The following is a 19,552-nucleotide window of genomic DNA, read 5'->3' as shown; positions in this document are numbered from 1 at the left end:
TATTGCCCACCCCTAGTTTTGGCATAAGATTAGTAAGTAAATACGTCACGAGAGTAACATCGGGACAAGTGTGGTCTCTTGGGTGAAACTCCCCTCTCGTCAAGCCCGCCCTAAACACACTTTCTTGTTCTTTATAGAACATCAGTTGCTCTTAGCGTCAAGTACGCTACAGATGGATTTACATTTGAGTTAGTTAAAGGCCTGGTGCGTCTCATGAAGACACCAAAGGCTGCCTTTAGCGACTATCACACGCAAAGGGACAAAGTGACAAAGCATCTGTATTTGAGGCTGATATTTTGAGATTGTCCAGACATTATTGAATTCACTAGCTATGTTTCCATCCAAAAGTGATTTGAATCATTGGGAAACGCGCATTAAAAGAAATATGAATCCTGTGTGTTTCCATTAAATGTACGGACTTTGGTGAAAACTACGAACTCGCTTTCTGCAGAACCGGGAAACAAAACAAGTCTCGCATTCTTCTTCTTCTACGTTTTCTGGCGGTTGGCAACCAGCTTGTAAATGCATTACCGCCTTCCCAACCCAGAGCGTGGATATCACCATGGAGAGAGGTGCACTACGTCAGACTTAATTCGAACATAACTGTTTCCATCCCCCATTTTGCGACTCAACATTTTTTCGAATCAACCAAAACCCGGCTAAAGCGAGTGTGTTTTAGTTTGTGCGAATCAGGGGATTTTAATTCGAATTTTGGCGTTTCCATCATAATTTTCCGATGCGATACTTCTACAGTAGATGCGCATCTAAACAGGCTGATGGAAACATTGCTACTGATAACCTAAATAGCCTAAAACAAACATACTGGTGCAGATGATAATGCGCTCAGTTGATATTAAAGGGTAAAGAAAACACACCAGTTAGTGGGTGTGAATGGAAATTCATTTTGTGGTTCTTGCAGCTTTGAATATTACTTTTTTAAATACCCCATAGTTAAAGGTAAATCACAGTGTCTGGTCAATGTTTCAGGAGACACACATTGTTGTTAACTTTTCAAATACAATGTAAAGCAAGAAGCACAAATGAAATTCCATTTACCTGCATTATAACGAGGTGGAGACAGAGTCAGAATATACATTGTGAAACTTCAGCCCATAAAACCAAAACTATCTGCATGGCATACGATTTCTTTTCTGTAATTTCAGTGAACTGACCCTTTGTCTACCTGGTGTGCCTTAATCTTAAAACAAACGTCTTGTGTGCAAATAAAATTCTTCTCAGCTGGCATTAAAGAGTTAAGTCACCCAAATGACAAAACAGTTTTGGTTTAATCTCTCCAGGTTTCTCTGAGATTTTTGCTTTCACCTCAATTGATGGAGGCGAATGGAATTTAATTTGTGGTGCTCACAGCATTAAAAATGACCTTTTCATGACTTTTCCCAGAGTATCTGGGAAATTATCTCCAGAAACAGTTGTTGTTGACTTTTATTGAAAAAAATAGTGAAAAATAAGGACAGTGAGCTGACGTTATATGATCTAATCCAAAGCTGCGTGCTTCTATGATGATGTAGAATGTACACATTAAATGATATAGAAAATGAGCTACTATTGTGAACCATGTGATGCTTTGTTTAGTAAGATAACAATAGATATAGATTTTTTAAATATAGAAGATGCACAAAGACTGAGATATCTGCTCACATATCAAACAAATCAGCCTGTTATCTAGAGGAAGCCTGGGAGAGGAGAGAAAAGCTCTTTACAGAGATAAACAAGCCCTTTCAACAATTAAATCAATCAGTTTCTTAGAAATGGAAATGTTCTTTGTTGATATCTGTAACTTAATTACAACCAATCAACTTTAATCATTCACTTCTATTCAAACTCATTTCGAGAAAGCGGCTTCTTATGGAAACAGTTAAGTTGGTATATTTTTTTTTTGCTCTGTTTTTAGTTTATTTTAGTTTCTTTTTTCTCTTTCTGTGTGCTTTGCACGTGCAAGACAGGAAGGTGATTGCAAAATAATTGTCTTGCATTCTCATGTGGGATGGGTCAAATGATTCAGCAAACCACAAAAGTAAAAGATGATAACTGAACATAGTTTAAAGCGAATTCTACAAATGTGAATCCGTTCAGTTACATTGTACTGGGATGCAAACACATGCAAAAACTCAGCACAAAAAAATCCAATCCATCTGTATTGCATGTGATCTCTTTGTAGTTTGGGTGAACTGGCCCTTTAATCTACACAGCTTTACCAATGTGACTTTAGCATGCAGTTATGAGATTGTAAATCCTTAACTTCACTGATACCTTGGTAGCCTCAAATAAACAACTGAGGTGTGAATCATATTTGGCTCAGTTGAAAACTCTGGATTTGGCAGCAGATAAAATTGGATCATACGTCAAACACATGTTGTCTTAAACTTTAACCGGCCTCAGTGAAATGCGTTCAATTAATCATATAACATTTCGCAGTTAGCCTCAGTCACATGCCCGATGAACTACCATAAACCTCACATGATGTTGAGAGTGCCTCCGTAAGCGTGCCACTGTTTATCATCAACACAATCACACGGACCTTTAAACCTCCAGCTGAATCCCACATGCGAAACACACATACACAGGCACCTGCTATTCCACACGCACACTCAGGCATATGCTATGGAAAAGTCACACACCTGCCCCACACTGCTACACAGCTGCTACATGCAATAAGGCGACTCACACAGTTAGAGGAGAACACACACTCACCTGATACTTAACATTAACTGTGCCGACTTGTGGTACATCCTGCAGCTGGATACCCTGAGGGATCAGGATTTCCTGCTCCTGTGTGTGCATGCATGTGTGTGCGTGTGCCAGTCATAGCAGTACACCTACCTCTTTGTGCAGACATGGGTTCTTTCTCAGCAGCAACACAATGCTCTTTCTATTCTTTGCCCCTCTCTCTCTCTCTCTCTCTCTCTCTCTCTCTCTCTCTCTCTCTCTCTCTCCTCTCTCCTCTCTCCTCTCTGTCTCCCTCTCTCTCTCTCCCTCTCTCTCTCTCTCTCTCTCTCTCTCTCTCTCTCTCTCACTCTTTCTCTCTGTGGTAACACAGCTCTCAGCTCACTGTAATGCTTTTAACCACCTCGTCTCACATACACTCGCTTTATTAGGAGAAGCAGAGCTTCCCTCCTCCCTCCTGCTCAGCCCACTCCCCTCCTTCCCAGGCGCCTTTGCCTTCTGTTTACCCCTTTTCTCCTCCTCCTCCTCCTCCTCCCCTCTCTTTCTCTACACCTTTGTCATTCTCATTGCTGCTGTCACTCTTTCACTCCTGTGCTTTCTGCATCTCCCTCTTAATCTGCCTCAGTGCCTTAACTCTCCCGCTCTCTTCCACTGGTGTCTTTTTCATCATTTTCCTTCTGCCTCTCTTTCTCCTTGTCATTGTCTCTGTCTTGTAAAAGTGGGTCAAACATGAAAGCAGTGTTAGATCTGGATGGGAGCTAGAGCTCAAGCTGGAGGGATATTAGAGTAAAGGCAGCGGGTGAGCTCAGCCTCTCGCTTAAATCCTTGATACCAGGCTTCCTCATTTTTATAGCTGTAATCTTAACTCTGTTGAAAGAAATTGGTCTATAAAAGATTCTACTGAAGTGTTTAACCTCAGATACAGACCCTATAAAGTTAACTTTAAGAGGCGTTATGTAAGACTTCTACATGAAGAGCAGCACAAAGCTTTCAATTCAGGATGATAAAGAAACCTTGAGTCCAGGGCCGTGGCATTGACACTGCTACCTGTTTGTTGTGTGTGTGTGTGCTTGTCACACACTTTAACCAAGGCTGAAAAACAAAGCTGTGTCTGTTTTTGAGTCACAGGGGGGTGTCCAGTTCAGATTCCCACACCAGGCTGCTCTTGAACCACAACAATAAACCACTACTCCACAGCACTGATATTTGTAAGAGGAAAAAAAATCTGCCACCGTAAGCAGAAACCGTGAATATATGGGTGTGATCAGTATGCATGCTAATGCATATGGCGCAATCAGTACGAGTGGTATTGAGGGAATGTTTGTTTTTATGGTGGGACCACAGACAGAGGTATTGTTTAGTTTGGAGCTCTCCCAGTGTTCTGTGCAGTGATAGAAGAAAAACACACATTATTATGACAACAGTAATCCTCCTCACTTAATGATTTTCTAAATTACATGCGGCATACTTCCTTCAAGATGGCAGTAATGTCCTATCGTTCAGCTTGAATCTGTAAACGCTCCATCAGTCTGTCACAAAATATGAAAATCATCATTAGTGATGGTAAATATCTATTTATCCAGTGGTGTGCACAGTGAGAGGGCGGGGGGTGGTTGGGGGGTTCTGCCTCTGCTACTTATGCTCCGAGTGCCAGAGTCTAAGTACCCCCATGGACCTTCTCGTCCAAAGAGTCTCCGAATTGTCCCTCTATTTTGTAAAATATTACAAAATAAATTTAAAGCTGGAATAGGCAGTTTTATTGGGCAAAAATCCTCAAATACACTTTGAGCATATTGCAGTGAGTGGACTGAGAGAAAACCAGACTTCTTCACCTCTGCTTGATGTAATCACGTCATTTCAGAGAGAGGGCGTTCCTATTGGCTGTATAAATGCAGATGCACGTCCCTTCACTGAAAGTTTCAGTGGCGGAGAATCCTACAGACAAATTTATGAAGAAGAGAATCTCAGAGAGAGTCTGACAGTAAATGAATAAAACGTGTGTCAATATTGGTGAAGCATTTGAGAGATAAAGAGAAAATGTTGCTAATAGTTTAGCCTTCTGCTAACCAGAGCCAATGTCTCATAGCCATGGCTTCAAGTTCATGTTTATATAGCTAATAGATTGATAAGGTTCATACTGTCTTCTTATTTAGAATATTTTAAAGTTTTCTTATATTCAGACAAACAAGATGTAAGGAGATGTGTTTTACCTGCTTGACAGTTTCAACTGAGACTCCAGTCTTCCTCAGAAGCGTCATCCGACGTGCTGCTGACGTGTCATATATCAGCTGGTAGGCCTGGTAGGCCTGGCAGACCAATCAGAGTCTGTCAGGCCAACCTCGCCTCCCGCGTCGTTGTCCGTTTTCTGGTGTAGGGAATCCCAGGTATGCGAGAGGGTGTACGCCCCCTCGTCCCGGTTGATGGTGCCGCTTGCCCGCTTCCTGATCTCAATGGCCTCTTTTATCCACCGTTTGAATTTATTGGTCTCTGATGTGATTATTTTGTTCCTGTCCCAGTCCATGATGTGGTTGTTTCTTCTGCAGTGATCTGTGATGGCTGATTTTAGGTTTTCCTGTTCTGCTTTGTCTTTTTGTGTCCTTGTGAATCGCCCCGCTGTCTCTTTTTCGCATTCTTTTTGATGTTCTTTTTTCCTTATGTTGAATGATCTGCCTGTTACCCTGATGTATGTTTTCGTGCATGATTTGCATGGTATTTCATATATGATGTTGCATTTCTTGTCCGGTTCTACTTCTACATCTCCTTACATCTTGTTTGTCTGAATATAAGAAAACTCTAAAATATTTTATGTAGCTAATATTAGCTACAGCCTCCGATCACAGTGGGTCCCTAAGCTCACTGCTACAGAGACTTGGGCAGATCCCCGGTCATCAGCCACAGTAACTCAATTCCAGCCAGCACAAACCCAGCTCCAGTGGACCGGACAGCCCTGATACCACTGGATCAGCAAACTTTCTGTTGCTGCCTTTACACGGGTTAGACCTGGTGCTGCTGCTTGCTATGTTACACCCAGTGCTGGAAGGTGTGCACTGGTGACATTTGCAGATGACTGAAGGTCTGTCTCTCCAGGAAAACAGTCCGCAGTGGCGGGAGCAAGGCGGAGGGAGTGCTGAACGCTAGGTAGCTAATTCTCGCATCTGTGGTCTGATACCCAGTGAGAGCGGACAAGGATGGGTTAAGCGAATGAGCTGTGTGCAACTTGACGATAAAATCAATTAATGTGTTGGAAACATTGGATTACTGTATAAAGCGCATGAATATGCATATTGTCGTCTGGTGGGAGGGCCTTAGGACTGAGAGGGTAGAGCTGCAGGAGCAGGGTGTATTTTCAGATTCTGCCGTCGTTTTGCATTTTCCAGATTTCAACCTACCCCAGCCTCAATTGGTTAAAGTAGCTCTTAAGTGCTTGTCTGGTTGCTAGAGGAATAGTTTGTCATTTCAGGGAATAGGTGTAATCACTTTCTTGCAGAGAGTTGAATGAAAAGATCAATGCCACTCTCATATCTTAGAGTGGCATTGATCCTCTTATCTCATTCTTGACAGGAAAGCAAAAGTGCAGGTCTTAAAACATCAAACTATGCCTTTTAAATATTGCTCCGCTGCACCACAGATTATTCACTTAGTGCTAAAAAGGTGCCTCTTTTTTGTATTTGCAATTGCTCCTGAGCTGCAGTGGTGTGCACAGGTTCTCTGTCTCAGAGACATACAAATTAAGTTCAAACGGTGTGATCATTGTTTTGCTCTCTGTAATACTCAATTGCTTGCTGCATGTGTGTATATCTCAATTACATATGAAGCTACACTGTCAGGGTTCCACAGGGCAGGCTGTACTCAAAGCTACTGCAGTGATGATGCTTTGTCTCACATTGATTAAAAGCAGTACCATTGAAATGCACACATGTTGTTACAGTTTAAACATTTCATCACAACTTACACAGACAAGAGAACTGGTAAATCACTTCACATCTGTTACAGATTCAACACTTCTCACTAAAGGATCACATCATGAGGGTGGACTTTTGTAACAGTCAGAAACAATCTCTTAACTTCCTTAGAGCACTTTAAATGTTGGCACTCCTTTTTTTCCACAGAAACCACACCCTTTCATCCTTAAACAAGCAAAAGGATAACATGGCTAATATTTGATCAAGACAGAGGCCTTGTAGACTTTTTTTATTTACTTTTTATGAAGTTTAACATCGGTGTCAGCTGGACACAAAAAAACACACTTAAAGTGAACTCAAAAGAAAACAAAAACTCAGGAAGGATTCTTCATAAATAAAAACAAGATATAAATTTAGACGTTACCGTTTATATTGATATAGGGCCAGGTTGCGTTACATGACACATACCACAGCCGTTTCTCAATATGCGTTCTTGTGCGGACTTGTGTTCGTGTGGACTTGTGACACGTCATCAGTCACAGCCCAAGTACTGTTCCAATTCAAAATTCACATCACCGGGGATGCATCGGAGCAGACTTGTGTGGACTTCAGACAGCCAGGTATCCCAGCATGCATTTCACAAAATGACAAGTGAGGGAAAGGCACACAATTGTAAGCCATACCGATATGTTACTGTTTTGTCACAGAACATAGTATTTTCATGCGTAGTTTAAACGTCAGACCCGTGGTCGATGTTTTAATATAGAGCCCAGTTGAATGTGACTGAGGTCCGCTAGATGACAGCGGTGTCAGCGCTCATGTGTTTATGAGCGCTGACACCGCTGTCATCTAACGGTGTCAGCGCTCATAGATAATAAACGTGTATGAGCGCTCAAGCTGCCCCACAGAGTGCAGCCTCTCTCAGGTAGTCCTTTTAAATTCGTCGCTGATATCTCTGTAGTGGTTAAATATGAAATGTAGTTCGTTTGGAGTATGTCCAATGGGCAACATTCAGTCTCAGTATAAGATATATTATTATATTATTAAATGTTGTAACATGTTATTGTTCTTTGCATTCTTTTGCTTATTTAGGCCTATGTGTTTTTACCATTCAATAATGATTTTAAGAATTTATTGTAATTTATTTATTGTATTTAAAGATTAATTTTATTTATTGTAGTATTTATTCAACGGCATTTTAAATATTGATTATCTGATATGAATTGTATACCTGAAGTGGGGCTGAATAAAGTTTTCCTCTGAACATCTGACCTGTTTGATCCCATTTATATTGGTGAGGGCAGACTAAATGACAAACTGCTGTCAGTATAATCCAGTACAGTTCAACAGCACCACAATCTACAACTCAACACTTCAATATAATGTTAGACTGAATATTAAACTGCTGTTGTTTTTTCTAGGTGTACCAAGTAAACTGTCAAGTCTACATAAAAATGCAGACAGAAAGCATAATGATGAGACAAATGCAGTGATGGACAGTAACTAAGTATATTTACTCAAGTAGCTACTGTACTTAAGTACAAATTTGATGTACTTATATTTTGGGTATTTCCATTTACTTAGAGGGAAATACTGTGCATTCTACTCAAGCTCCATTTATTTGATAGCTATAGTTACTTTTCAGATAGTTTGTTTTATATGTTGTAAGTTTCATATTTACAAGTTGCTGTGTGTTGTTATACATTAAACTAGTATAGTATATAATGCTGCTTACATGTAGCCTACGTTGATCAATTAATACTCAATACATATTCATGTATATGATGATCACAGCACTTGAAATTGGGTCACTATGCATCATGAGTACTTTGAACTTTTAATTTTAAGTAGTCCTACATTTTGCTGACAATACCCAGATACTTTTACTCAAGTCAGATTTGGTATGCAGCACTTTTACTTGTGACTGAGTTTTTGTTCTTTGTTGTGATATTCCTGGGTACTTTGTCCACAACTGGACAAACATATCGAACAGACATGCATCCTCCACCTCATTCTCCGCTGTCTTTCTGGGATCTGCCCCCTCAGCTGGGCAGCCTCCTCCTCAGCCTGCAGGTACAGCAGTCCTGCTACAATAACTGCGCCAAGACGCCTTCTCCGATCCGTTATTGATTTTTGATTTCCATCTCGCCAATGCTCACGATCACAATAACCACCAACTCTCCACAAACTTTCCCCTCGCACTTGACTTTTGATTATAATCAGAAGCCAGCTACAGGGAAAAGGTTTTAAAAGACATGTTATGAAAATATTTTGGCTATTTCTATGTTTTTGTATGTCGGTTATATATGTTGAAACGTTAAAAACATATACATATTAATTTCTTACAATGACAATGAAAAGCCGCAGGACTGTGTTTATATTGTTTTATTCTAAGTGCATGTATACAACACAGCACAACAGCCAAGGTGAGCTGAGGTGGTGACATCATCAAGTTCGCTGCTGTTCCAAAAGCAGAAATGACTGTACTCCCGTCCTCCCGTTCTCCCGTTCTTGGGAAGTCCGGACTCTCGCGTGGACTTGCCAAGTCTGAACTTGCCAAGTCCACAAGTCCGAACTGCCAAACTTGAGTATTGAGAAACTGCTCACATCTCCTCTCTCACACTCTTCACACAGCTCCGTCCCACTCACTCACTCACTCACTCACTCACGGGTTCTCCAGCAACACTTTTTAGAGCCGTAGCCTGACGTGCACCTCCCCAGAACTGTACTATACTGTAACTGTAAGTCATGGCAACACAGACCTTCTGACCTCCATTTCCCTCAGTGGAAGCAAAGCTTTTATTTACTTTAATTTCACAGATAAGAAACAATAAATTGTGAAGACAATAAAGCCTCCACAAAAATAGCATTTTAAGCATTGTGTGTGATTTATCCTGACTTCATATTAGTAGAGGAAAAGTCAGCTAGCCACTAGGCTAATTTAAACAGTGTAAAATGTCATAGGCTTGTGCTAATGATGTTAGCACGTTGTATTTGTTTGGAAAACGTGTTTAGTGTAAGAGAATTGTTTTGCAGTGAACCTTGTGAGGTGTAATGGAGCTGAATTTTGTAACGTTACCCTTGTTAAATGTTGTGCTAGCTGCTAATGTGGCTTTGACTTGCAACAGAAAACATGTAGCTCATTTCGTAAAAAAAATACAGAGAACTATATCGTGCATGGCCAGTTAGCCTGTGAATCCCAAGATGAATTTTTGTCCTTATCACCCAGCCCTAGTACCCTGGAAATCCAGAGTTCTCGCGAGAGCACAATTTGAATTTGCTCAGCGAGTCACTCTGGAAATTAGTAATGATGCTCATTACCCATGCCCTTGGAGCCGAGCTGCACCAATCACATTGGTGTATCTGATATAGGCCAGGCAGAGGCGAGCTAAACAGATGACGACAGCGCTGTGACGACGAAGTCTGGAATCAGTCAGTAAACATTGCAAGATGGCTACGGATGAACACCAGTTGTTTGAAACAGCTTTGGCTGCTACAATGAACGAGTTAGACTTGGCTTTTTCTCTAAAAGAGGAACAGAAGACGGCGCTCGAATCTTTCCTTTGCAAGAAGGACGTTTTGCTGTTTGGCCGATCGGATACGGCAAGAGTCTAATCTACCAGTTAGCTCCGCTGGTAGCTAAGCTCTGGATACGTCACCCCGTGTATTGTTCTGATTGGTCATAGTGTTATCCGAGTGCGTGCAGTGATATTTTCAAATGCATGCTTGGTGCCATTTGCATTACTCATAGCCAGAGCCTAAATCTTTCTAGATTTGGGTCTGGATTTCCAGGCTACAGCCCTAGTACACATTCTAATCAACCTGTACTGAGTCTGCACTTAGAGGAAACCCAAATTATTTGAGGTTGAGAAACATGCCCATTGCATATTACTACTGTACAGAATCAGGCCTTATAGTTGACACGTAGGTAAGCCATTTTGACCACTTTTCATCACCACTTATTTATGGCTGGTATGTCTTTCTTAAGCTGGTCTCCTGGCTCAAAAGCCTCTTATCTGCTAACATTGATAACATTGATTGGCAAGATGCCATTTTCCTCACTGGAGGGCTACTCTTGGTCTTTTTTTGACCATTGTTTTTTATATTTTATTTGTAGATTTTCTGATTTTAAAACAACACAAATACAAGTACAAACCCCCCCCCCCCCCCCCGCCCTCATAAATGACCAGTATAAAAACAAAGGAACACAAACCAGCAAGAAGTTTAGCACCAACAACAGAATGGATCTCTGTACATTTGCATATAGTACGAGTACACAAATGTTGTTTGTCAAACCCATTATGAACAAGTTTCTATACATGTTCTCGATAAATAGGACATAAATGGTTGTCATGTTTTATCAAAGATTACAGAGCTGAGGGAAACACTGCATCTAACTCTCTGCATGTGGAACAAGTTGGTGATTTCTGCCAGCGATGTCTTAAAGGAAGCCGCATCCTCATTTTTTGTGACATTAGTTATTGAATAAGCTGCCCTTTTGAACTCTTCTGACCTCTCTGTGGGTTCCCCTAGCTCATTTTCTCTCCTCAAAGGTATTTGAGTTAAAATTTTCAAGTAGGGGGTTGGTTTTTATGACCCGTTAAAACAGAGTAGATAACCATGCGTCCATACCCAACATGGCTTCACCAGAAGGCCCCTCCCAAGTCCTTGTAGACTTTTATTATGTATATATTGTCCGCCCTGCTTACACTGAATTAACTTGGCAATCAAACATTGCTGTTTTCTGAGATATTTACCTTATGGGACTCACCCTTTATGTCCTTCAAATGCAAATACGAGAGGTGTACTGAGCATTTAACAGAGGCTTGATAGACTGTGTTTGAGTAGGTGACATAATGTGACACATCTTTATGTTAATGAGACATTCATATATTAACACCATGTAAGGTAACAGAACAGAGAAGGAGGGTGTTATCTGAAGTAACATCAACTTGCTGAAGCTGTTGCAAGCAGAATGTGTAAGAAGTCTATGATGCTTTGAGGCCTTTCACAACTTATCGTTTCCTCATTTCACAAATCGCTTACTGACGCAACATCTGACAGTTCCTCACAATGTTAAGAAGGGAAACTGACAGACGGACAGAGGAGGAGAAGGGAACTAAGATGGTCGCCAGGCAAGGCTCGTGATGTTTGTTGGACCACATTTTTCTATCAGCAATCACTAAAAGATGACAATCAATAAATCAAAGTCTTAATTCTATGGCCCCTCTCTCTGAGTGGCGCCTTGAGGGCTTTTACTGGAGAGCGATTTTTAATGAAATGCAGGCGTAACAACAATATTTCATGTTTATTGTCTTTTGTTCATCAATGCTGACCTACTTAAAAGCAACCCTGTGCATTATTCAGTTTTATAAATTGTCACTCTATTTACAGGCATCAACAAGCTGCACAGCCGAGGACTGTTCTATTTCTTGTTTTGTTTACTGATGGTTTGAAGGGAAGGCTCACCCACAAATCATAATGCATATTTTTCCTTTTACTTGTAGTGCTATTTATCAGCCTAGACTGTTTTGGTGTGAGTTGCCTTGTGTTGGAGGTATCGACCGTAGAGATGTCTGTAACTAGATCAGTAATTATGGGCCTATAACCCGCTTTCCTTTTCTTGTGTCCTCAAGCAGCTAATCTTGAATGTTTTCCAGTCAGGTTAACATGCAAACAGTGGCACCCTCAGGTTGACGTTTGTATCATTACTTTGTGGTTCACTTGATTTCGACCCAGCTGATAATATTTTAAGCGTGGCCAACTTGATTTATCTTCAGATTTGAAAGGTGGAGACTTTTACATTTCCCTTGGTAAATTTAAATCAGAAAAAAAGTGTGGTGTCCCACAGAGGTCAGGTTTAGGGCCCTCTACAGTTTAACTTGTATAGGTCCTTTAGTTCTAAAAAGTATATCATACAACACTTAGTTCCGACCGAGTAATTTGATTGGACAAGAGGCATTCCATGAGTGCTGATATAAAGTACAACATCACTGGGACATGTAACAGTAAAATCACTCTGCTCACAGTTGTTATAAATATAAATACAACCGTTAATTAACCAGCTGTCACACTCGCTACATTGATGCAAACTGACACTATAGCGTTACACCAAGAAGATGGATATTTTCCCCAAAATTACATTTGAATTAAATTATGAGTGGTCCTCAGGATAGGACAAGGAAAAGGAAAGCCAGGACTCTTCTGTGCAGACCTCCAGGTGTGTTTGAATCTGGCTGTGCCAACATCCAGGTTTGCCAACATTTCATCAGCCGAACTGGACGAAGTTAACAGTTGCAGATCAATGTAAATACAAAGTAGCTTGTGAGTTCCTGGCATGTGTGCTGCGTTGCCTGGCAACAGACTGGGGGAACTGTTTTTTTTTTTTCGTGAAGCTACATAACATATTTAAATAATTTATTTCATCACCTTTGACCGAATCACAGCCATGACGATATACAGTACATCACTCCCTCTCGTGTGATATTGCTTAAACATCCAGTGCTGTAGTAACACTGACAACATGCACCTTTACATTGCAGTATCTTAACCCCACTACCAAGAAGTTGGTCCATCTGTCCCATTCTTATGAACATGATATCTCAAGAACGCCTTGAGGTAATTTCCTTAAATGTGGCACAGATGTCCACTTGAACTCAAGGATGAACTGATTAAAATTTGGTGGTTAAAGGTCAAGGTCACTGTGACCTCACGTCCGTCCCATTCTTGATATATCAGGAACTAGATGGTACTCGGCTTGTGGTGCTCAATCTGCTGAAACAAACAAACCATTTGTCTCTTTCAAGAATCCATAGCCTGGTAACTTGACATAAGCCACAGACTTTGTCGTGAGCAGTTTCATGTAGAAACAATTTTCTTTCTACCGAACTACACCTGCCGACAGTATCACCACGCAGAAGGAGGCGTGTATCTACTGCTAGCTCACCTAGCACCACTGAGCAAGCTAACGTTTCAACTCAGCAAAGGAGGACGCCATTAATGTTTACTTCACTCGCTATCTCATGAGTATGAATCACTTGTCCCTAAGTAGATGCTTCCCTCAAAGTGGTGATATGGTTACTGGGTGTAGTTTGGTAGAAAGAAAATAGGTCCTTCATGAAACTGCTCACAACAAGGTCTGTGGAATATCTTGAGTAAGCAGGCCATGGTCTTTGCAAAGAGACAAACTGTAAAAAACTTAAAATGTAATTTCTGGCATGAGATTGATAGATAGCACTACAGGTAGGAGGAAATATGTGTTTTTGATTTTGGGGTGAACGGTCCCTTTAAGTTGAATAGACAGCATTTATTGGAAAGCTGTTGGGAATGTAGCAACAATACCAGCGTTATCGGTCAGCTTTGATTAAATCATGTACATCAAGCAATCTGTATTACATGAAAAAAACAAACAACAAAAACAATGGTAGATTGTCACAAACTGAGGGCTAGTTAGTGGAGATTGTGGTTTCTTGGGTCTACTATTTCTCCCATGTAGAAATTAGAGGCAAATCTGACCACAGTTATTTTAAAAGCACATCAAAGGTCATTTTCTACAGTCTTAAGTAATAAGTAGTGATTCACTTTTACCATGAACACTGCTTCTCAAGTCAGTCAGGGATGACAGTTGTACTGCTTGAGCAAGGAGACAGCTGGATGGGGTTGTTCATAAAGCATCTTGGCTGTGACTGTGCATTTGTTTCCTTCCTTTTATGGCAAATGCATCAAAGACACGTGCTGGCTCTTTTTAAAATTCCTCCCTCCTGGCCAGAGACCTCTGCCTTGCAGTCTGTATCATCATGCTGTTCGGCTGTTTAACCCAGATGCACGAGGCACTCTCTGGGCCTGCCAGTAATCACTGTCATCATGTATCACCACTGGAGGTAGCCCTGTGGGCAAATTCACTCAATGTGGTTACACTCATTTTAGTCAAGTTTGTCTGACAGTAAAAAACTTGTTTGTTAAAGATGGCACAATGAAGTTTGGAGCTGCATATCCATTGTGGTCCTTATTAAATAAACAGCAAGAGGATACAGTTGGAATGGCAGCATTAAATAAATACAATTTACGTGATTATGATAACACCAAAGGGTTTCAACCTAAAGAATCACACCACTCAAATTTACAAATTTAAATTCAACTTTCATACTGAAATGGTGGATTGCCCCCCTCCAGGTTGGGAGAGAGTTACTGCCTGAAGCGAGGGAGTATCTCAGGGTCTTGTACACGGGTGAGGGTAGAATAGAGCGTGAGATGAATCAGCGGTTTGGTTCAGTTTCTGCAGTGGTGCGGGCGATGTGACGGACCGCCGTGGTGAAGAGGGAGCTGAGCCAGAAGTTAAAGCTTTTGATTTACTGGTCCTTCTAAATCCCAACCCTCACCTATGGTCATGAGTTCTGGGTAGTGACCGAATGAATGAGATCAGGGATACAAGTGGCCAAAATGAGTTTCCTTTGTGGGGAGGCTGGGCTCAGCCTTAGAAATAGAGTAAGGAGCTCGGACATCAGGGAGCGCGGAAAAGAACCACTGCTCCTTCATGTTGAAAGGGGTCAGTTGAGGTGGTGCTGGGTGCCTCCTGTGTTCTAGGCACGTCTCACTGGTAGGAGACCCAGAACACACTGGAGGGATAATATATCTCATCTGGCCTGGGAACGCCTCAGGTTCCCCCAGGAGGAGCTGGAAAGCGTTGCTTGGGAGAGGGATGTCTGGGGTGCTTTGCTTGGCCTGCTGCCCTTGTTACCCCCCCGGGTGAGTGGATGAAGATGGATGGATACTGAAATTAACTGGAGAGGTAGAGCGCTCCACATCAACAGGCAAACTATTCCACTCTCCTAAGTATCTAAACCACTTTTTGCCAATCATTGCTCTAACCAGACTAAAATCAGTGACACTGTATTTTGCATTGCAGCTGTGTCTCTCATAGGAGAAATAATTCTTAGTTTGGAGCCCTGTTGTTAATTACTTTTTATGAGTTCTGATTCTGTCTTCTCAGTTTTTGATTATTATGTTTCTATGTCTTATTGTTTGCTGTTTTGGGGCTCCGTTAAAGCAGTTTTTCATCAACAGTGTTGACAAGGCAATTACATATTGAAGTTAATTGTGTAATCAGTAATTATAGGCCTATAACCAACTTCCCTTATCTTGTGTCCTCAAGCAAAGAATCCTGGGTGTTTTCCAGTCAGCTTGACGTCAAGGCCTAATGAATCAACAGTGATGTCAGTATGTTGTAGTTCACTAGATTCGACACAGCTGATAATATTTTAACTGTGGCCAATTTGATTTATCTGTAATTTGAAAGGTGGAGACTTTTAAATTTCCCCTAGTAAATTTAAATTACAACAAGGGAGGTGTTCCACAAGTGTCAGGTTTAGTGCCCTCTACAATTTAACATGTATACTCTCTTTAGTTTTGAAAAGTATAACATCCAATACTAAAGTTAAACTGACAACTCGCACCTTTACAATACATAGTCATCAAGGGACCTTGGCCCTACTAACAGCAGAGTTTAATACCATTGCTAGAGGCATTATGTTTTCAGGTTGTCTGTTCATCCCATTTGCTTGATTGTGGTAACTCAAGAATCCCTGGAGGGAATTTCTTCAAATTTGGCACAAACGTCCACTTGGATTCAAGGATTATCTGATTAAATTGTGGTGGTCAAAGGTCAAGGTCACTCTGGTCTCATAAAACATTTTTGGCCAAAAGGATTTATATAATTATGACAAAATTTGACACAAATGTCTAATAGGGTAAAATGTTGACATTTTTTATCTAGGGCCACCAGCAAGTCCGGGTTTTCATTTATTCAGTTACATATCTCAACATCTACCATTAGGATTGGCACAAATTCATTACAGTGAACATGGATAGGGCAGCGTGATATGTTTATTTTGGCAGATTGCAGTTGCAATGTAAGTTATGATTTTAGTGGGAATAATAACATTTGCCTTTCTTTTTCACTGGAAAAAGAAAAGATGGTTGCTGGGGTTTGCACCGGGCTAGTGTGTTCCCCTACATCTAGAATATGATTTGTAGGCTGAGGCGTCTCTTTATTATTGTCTGGTTTGAGGACATTTGGACTTAATTATCTTTGACAATGTTAAGTTTTTTTATACTTATCGGGTACTATTGATACCAAATAGCTGGGGGAAATTAAAAATGCACACCAAACAAAAGTTCTGAGGAACTAATGAGGAACTAATGAGTAGTTACTGAGGAACTAATGAGGAACTAATGAGTAGTTACTGAGGAACTAATGAGGAACTAATGAGTAGTTACTGAGGAACTAATGAGGAACGAATGAGGAACTAACTATTAGTTAATGGTCAGTTCCTCGGTAACTCATGATCAAATTTCAGAGGAGTAGTTACTGAGGAACTTATGAGGAACTATTGAGTAGTTACTGAGGAACTAAGATACACAAAATTAGAGTAGTTACTGAGGAACGAATGAGGAACGAATGAGGAACTAATGATGAACTATTAGTTAATGGTCAGTTCTTCATTAACTCATGATCAAATTTCATAGAGGGGTTAATCACGACTTAATAATTAGTGAACTAGTTACTTCATCAGTGCAGAATCATTACTCAATAACCCATCCATTAGTTAACCTTTTTATGTCCTAAAGTAAAGTGACACATAATGAGTAGTCTTTCATTACATTATCATCATCTTTACAATTAGTTCATTAACAAAAATAATCAGACAGCAGGATTCTTGAGAAGAGTTTAATTAATTATTTTCAGACCACATACACATTAATATGACCATCCATGTTATTCTGTACGATGATGCCTTAGAAATAAATATGATAGTGTGTCACATTTTAGGTAGGCTAAGCTTAAAGAATTTATCATGGGGGCTGCGTGTAAAGTACTGTATACTGATCACACCGTTGTTCACAGTACAGTTGTTTGAGGTGCACAAAATTTAAAGTAGTTACTATGAAACAAATTTGGAACTAATGAGGAACTAACTATTAGTTAATGGTCAGTTCTTCAGTAACTCCTGATCAAATTTCAGTAGTTACTGAGGAACTAATGAGGAACTAACTATTACTTAATCATTACCTACCCTGTTTGTGTACCCTAAAGTAAAGTGAGACGGTAATGATAATGGTAATGATTACTGAATCATTACCTACTCATTACCTACCCTGTTTGTGTACCCTAAAGTAAAGTGAGACAGTAATGATAATGGTAATGATTACTGAATCATTACCTACTCATTAGTTACTCTTTTTGTGTACCCTAAAGTAAAGTGAGACATCACAATGAGTAGGTAATGAGTACTGAATCATTAGCTACTCATTAGTTACTCTTTTTGTGTAGCCTACCCTAAAGTAAAGTGAGACATCAAAATGAGTAGGTAGTGATTCAGTACTCATTACCTACTCATTTTGATGTCTCACTTTACTTTAGGGTACACAAAAAAGGTAGGTAATGATTAAGTAACAGTTAGTTCCTCATTAGTTCCTCAGTAACTACTCCTCTGAAATTTGATCAGGACTTACTGAAGAACTGACCATTAACTAATAGTTAGTTCATCATTCATTCCAAATTTTCGGCTGATTGAGCATGTTCAGTCGGCGGCGGAGCTTGTCGATGAGAGAGATCCCTCTGACTGGCTGTTCAGGTGTTATATCCTCTTCCCTGTAGCAAGCGAATCTGCCTGTAGTGAAACCGGGGCTAACCGGTGCTTCCTCCTCAGGCTCCACTTCACTCAGCTGCCCGACAGATCCGCTGCTTCTTCCCACTTTAACCTCAATAACAAACCGGAGCTAGCTGGGAGCGGCTAGCGGAGCGTTAGCCGCAGCATGACCGGAGGGAAGCAGCCAGTTAGCCTCCGCTAGCTTCCCAGCTAATGTTAGCCGCGGCTCTCCGTTTGGATCCAACCGGAGCACCGAGCCCTGGTTTGTTATTCAGGTTAAAGTGGGAAGAAGCAGCGGGTTTGTCGGGCAGCTGAGTGAAGTTGAGTGAAGTGGAGCCTGTGGAGGAAACACGGGGAGCGTCTGGATGTAATAGTCCGTGGAAGTGCTGCGGTGCTCGGCTGCACAGATAGGAAACCCCTCGGCTGACAGGATGTATCACTCTGTCACTCCGCTACTTTGTTGATCTCATGCATTCAACGGACTTCCGGTTTCCCTTTTTGCGTTATTTCCTTTCACGCAGGCGCAGAACGTATGTGCTACTTGGCCATCGGATGTAGTCTTCTTTTTTTCCCCCACAACTTTATTTAAGGCAGGAAGTTTACAGAATGCAGATCTTCAACATTACACATATATGTCATATAACAGGGGCCAGGGGGGATAAGAGTTTACAAGAAAATATTAAAAATATAAAATGTTTTCTATGTGTAAACTTACATTTGTGAATGTGAAATCTTGCCAAAAGTAAGATGAGATTAATAATAAATCTTTCAATGGGTTTTGCTGTATTTCTGTTAAAGTCAAAAAGTCCAAACAGCACATCCCTCCAAAACTGCTTAAATTATTTTTTAATATTGTCCACAATAAAATTACAAATATCACTCCAGAGTCTTTTGACAATGGGGCAGTGCCAAAATAAATGAGTAACAGTTTCAAGTGTTGGGTGTAGTTTTTGTGGTGTGTTCAAATGCAACTGACACAGGGTGACGTGAGGCGACGTAGACGATGCAATAGTTGGCTTTCGTTGCCGCTAGTTCTTTGATGTCGGTTTGGTGTGTCAGCACCTTGTACAGAATAACATGGATGGTCATATTAATGTGTATGTGGTCTGAAAATAATTAATTAAACTCTTCTCAAGAATCCTGCTGTCTGTGATTTTATTTGTTAATGAACTAATTGTAAAGATGATGATAATGTAATGAAAGACTACTTATTATGTGTCACTTTACTTTAGGACATAAAAAGGTTAACTAATGGACGGGTTATTGAGTAATGATTCTGCACTGATGAAGTAACTAGTTCACTAATTATTAAGTCGT

General features: G+C 40.6%; 1 protein-coding gene and 1 long non-coding RNA gene across 4 annotated transcripts in view; one reads left to right on the top strand and one right to left on the bottom strand.

The window, feature by feature from the left end:
- The window catches only part of entpd1 (ectonucleoside triphosphate diphosphohydrolase 1), a 36,383-nt gene extending 33,306 nt beyond the window's left edge, over positions 1 to 3,077 (bottom strand). Inside the window, exon 1 of one of the 3 annotated variants that reach the window (XM_033611467.2) lies at positions 2,842 to 3,077. In XM_033611467.2, the coding sequence (XP_033467358.1) occupies positions 2,842 to 2,857 (16 nt within the window). In that variant the 5' untranslated portion in view covers positions 2,858 to 3,077. Of the gene's footprint in view, positions 1 to 2,712 lie in introns of all 3 variants that reach the window. The other 2 variants (XM_078163529.1, XM_033611468.2) reach the window with 2 other exon arrangements.
- The window catches only part of LOC117247165 (uncharacterized), an 82,351-nt gene that overhangs the window by 30,736 nt on the left and 32,063 nt on the right, over positions 1 to 19,552 (top strand). The window lies entirely within an intron of this gene.

Source organism: Epinephelus lanceolatus, chromosome 21, assembly GCF_041903045.1.
Source record: "Epinephelus lanceolatus isolate andai-2023 chromosome 21, ASM4190304v1, whole genome shotgun sequence".
Lineage (NCBI taxonomy): Eukaryota > Metazoa > Chordata > Actinopteri > Perciformes > Serranidae > Epinephelus > Epinephelus lanceolatus.
Note: the sequence above shows the minus strand (reverse complement) of the source record. Positions and strands in the feature narration are given on the sequence as shown.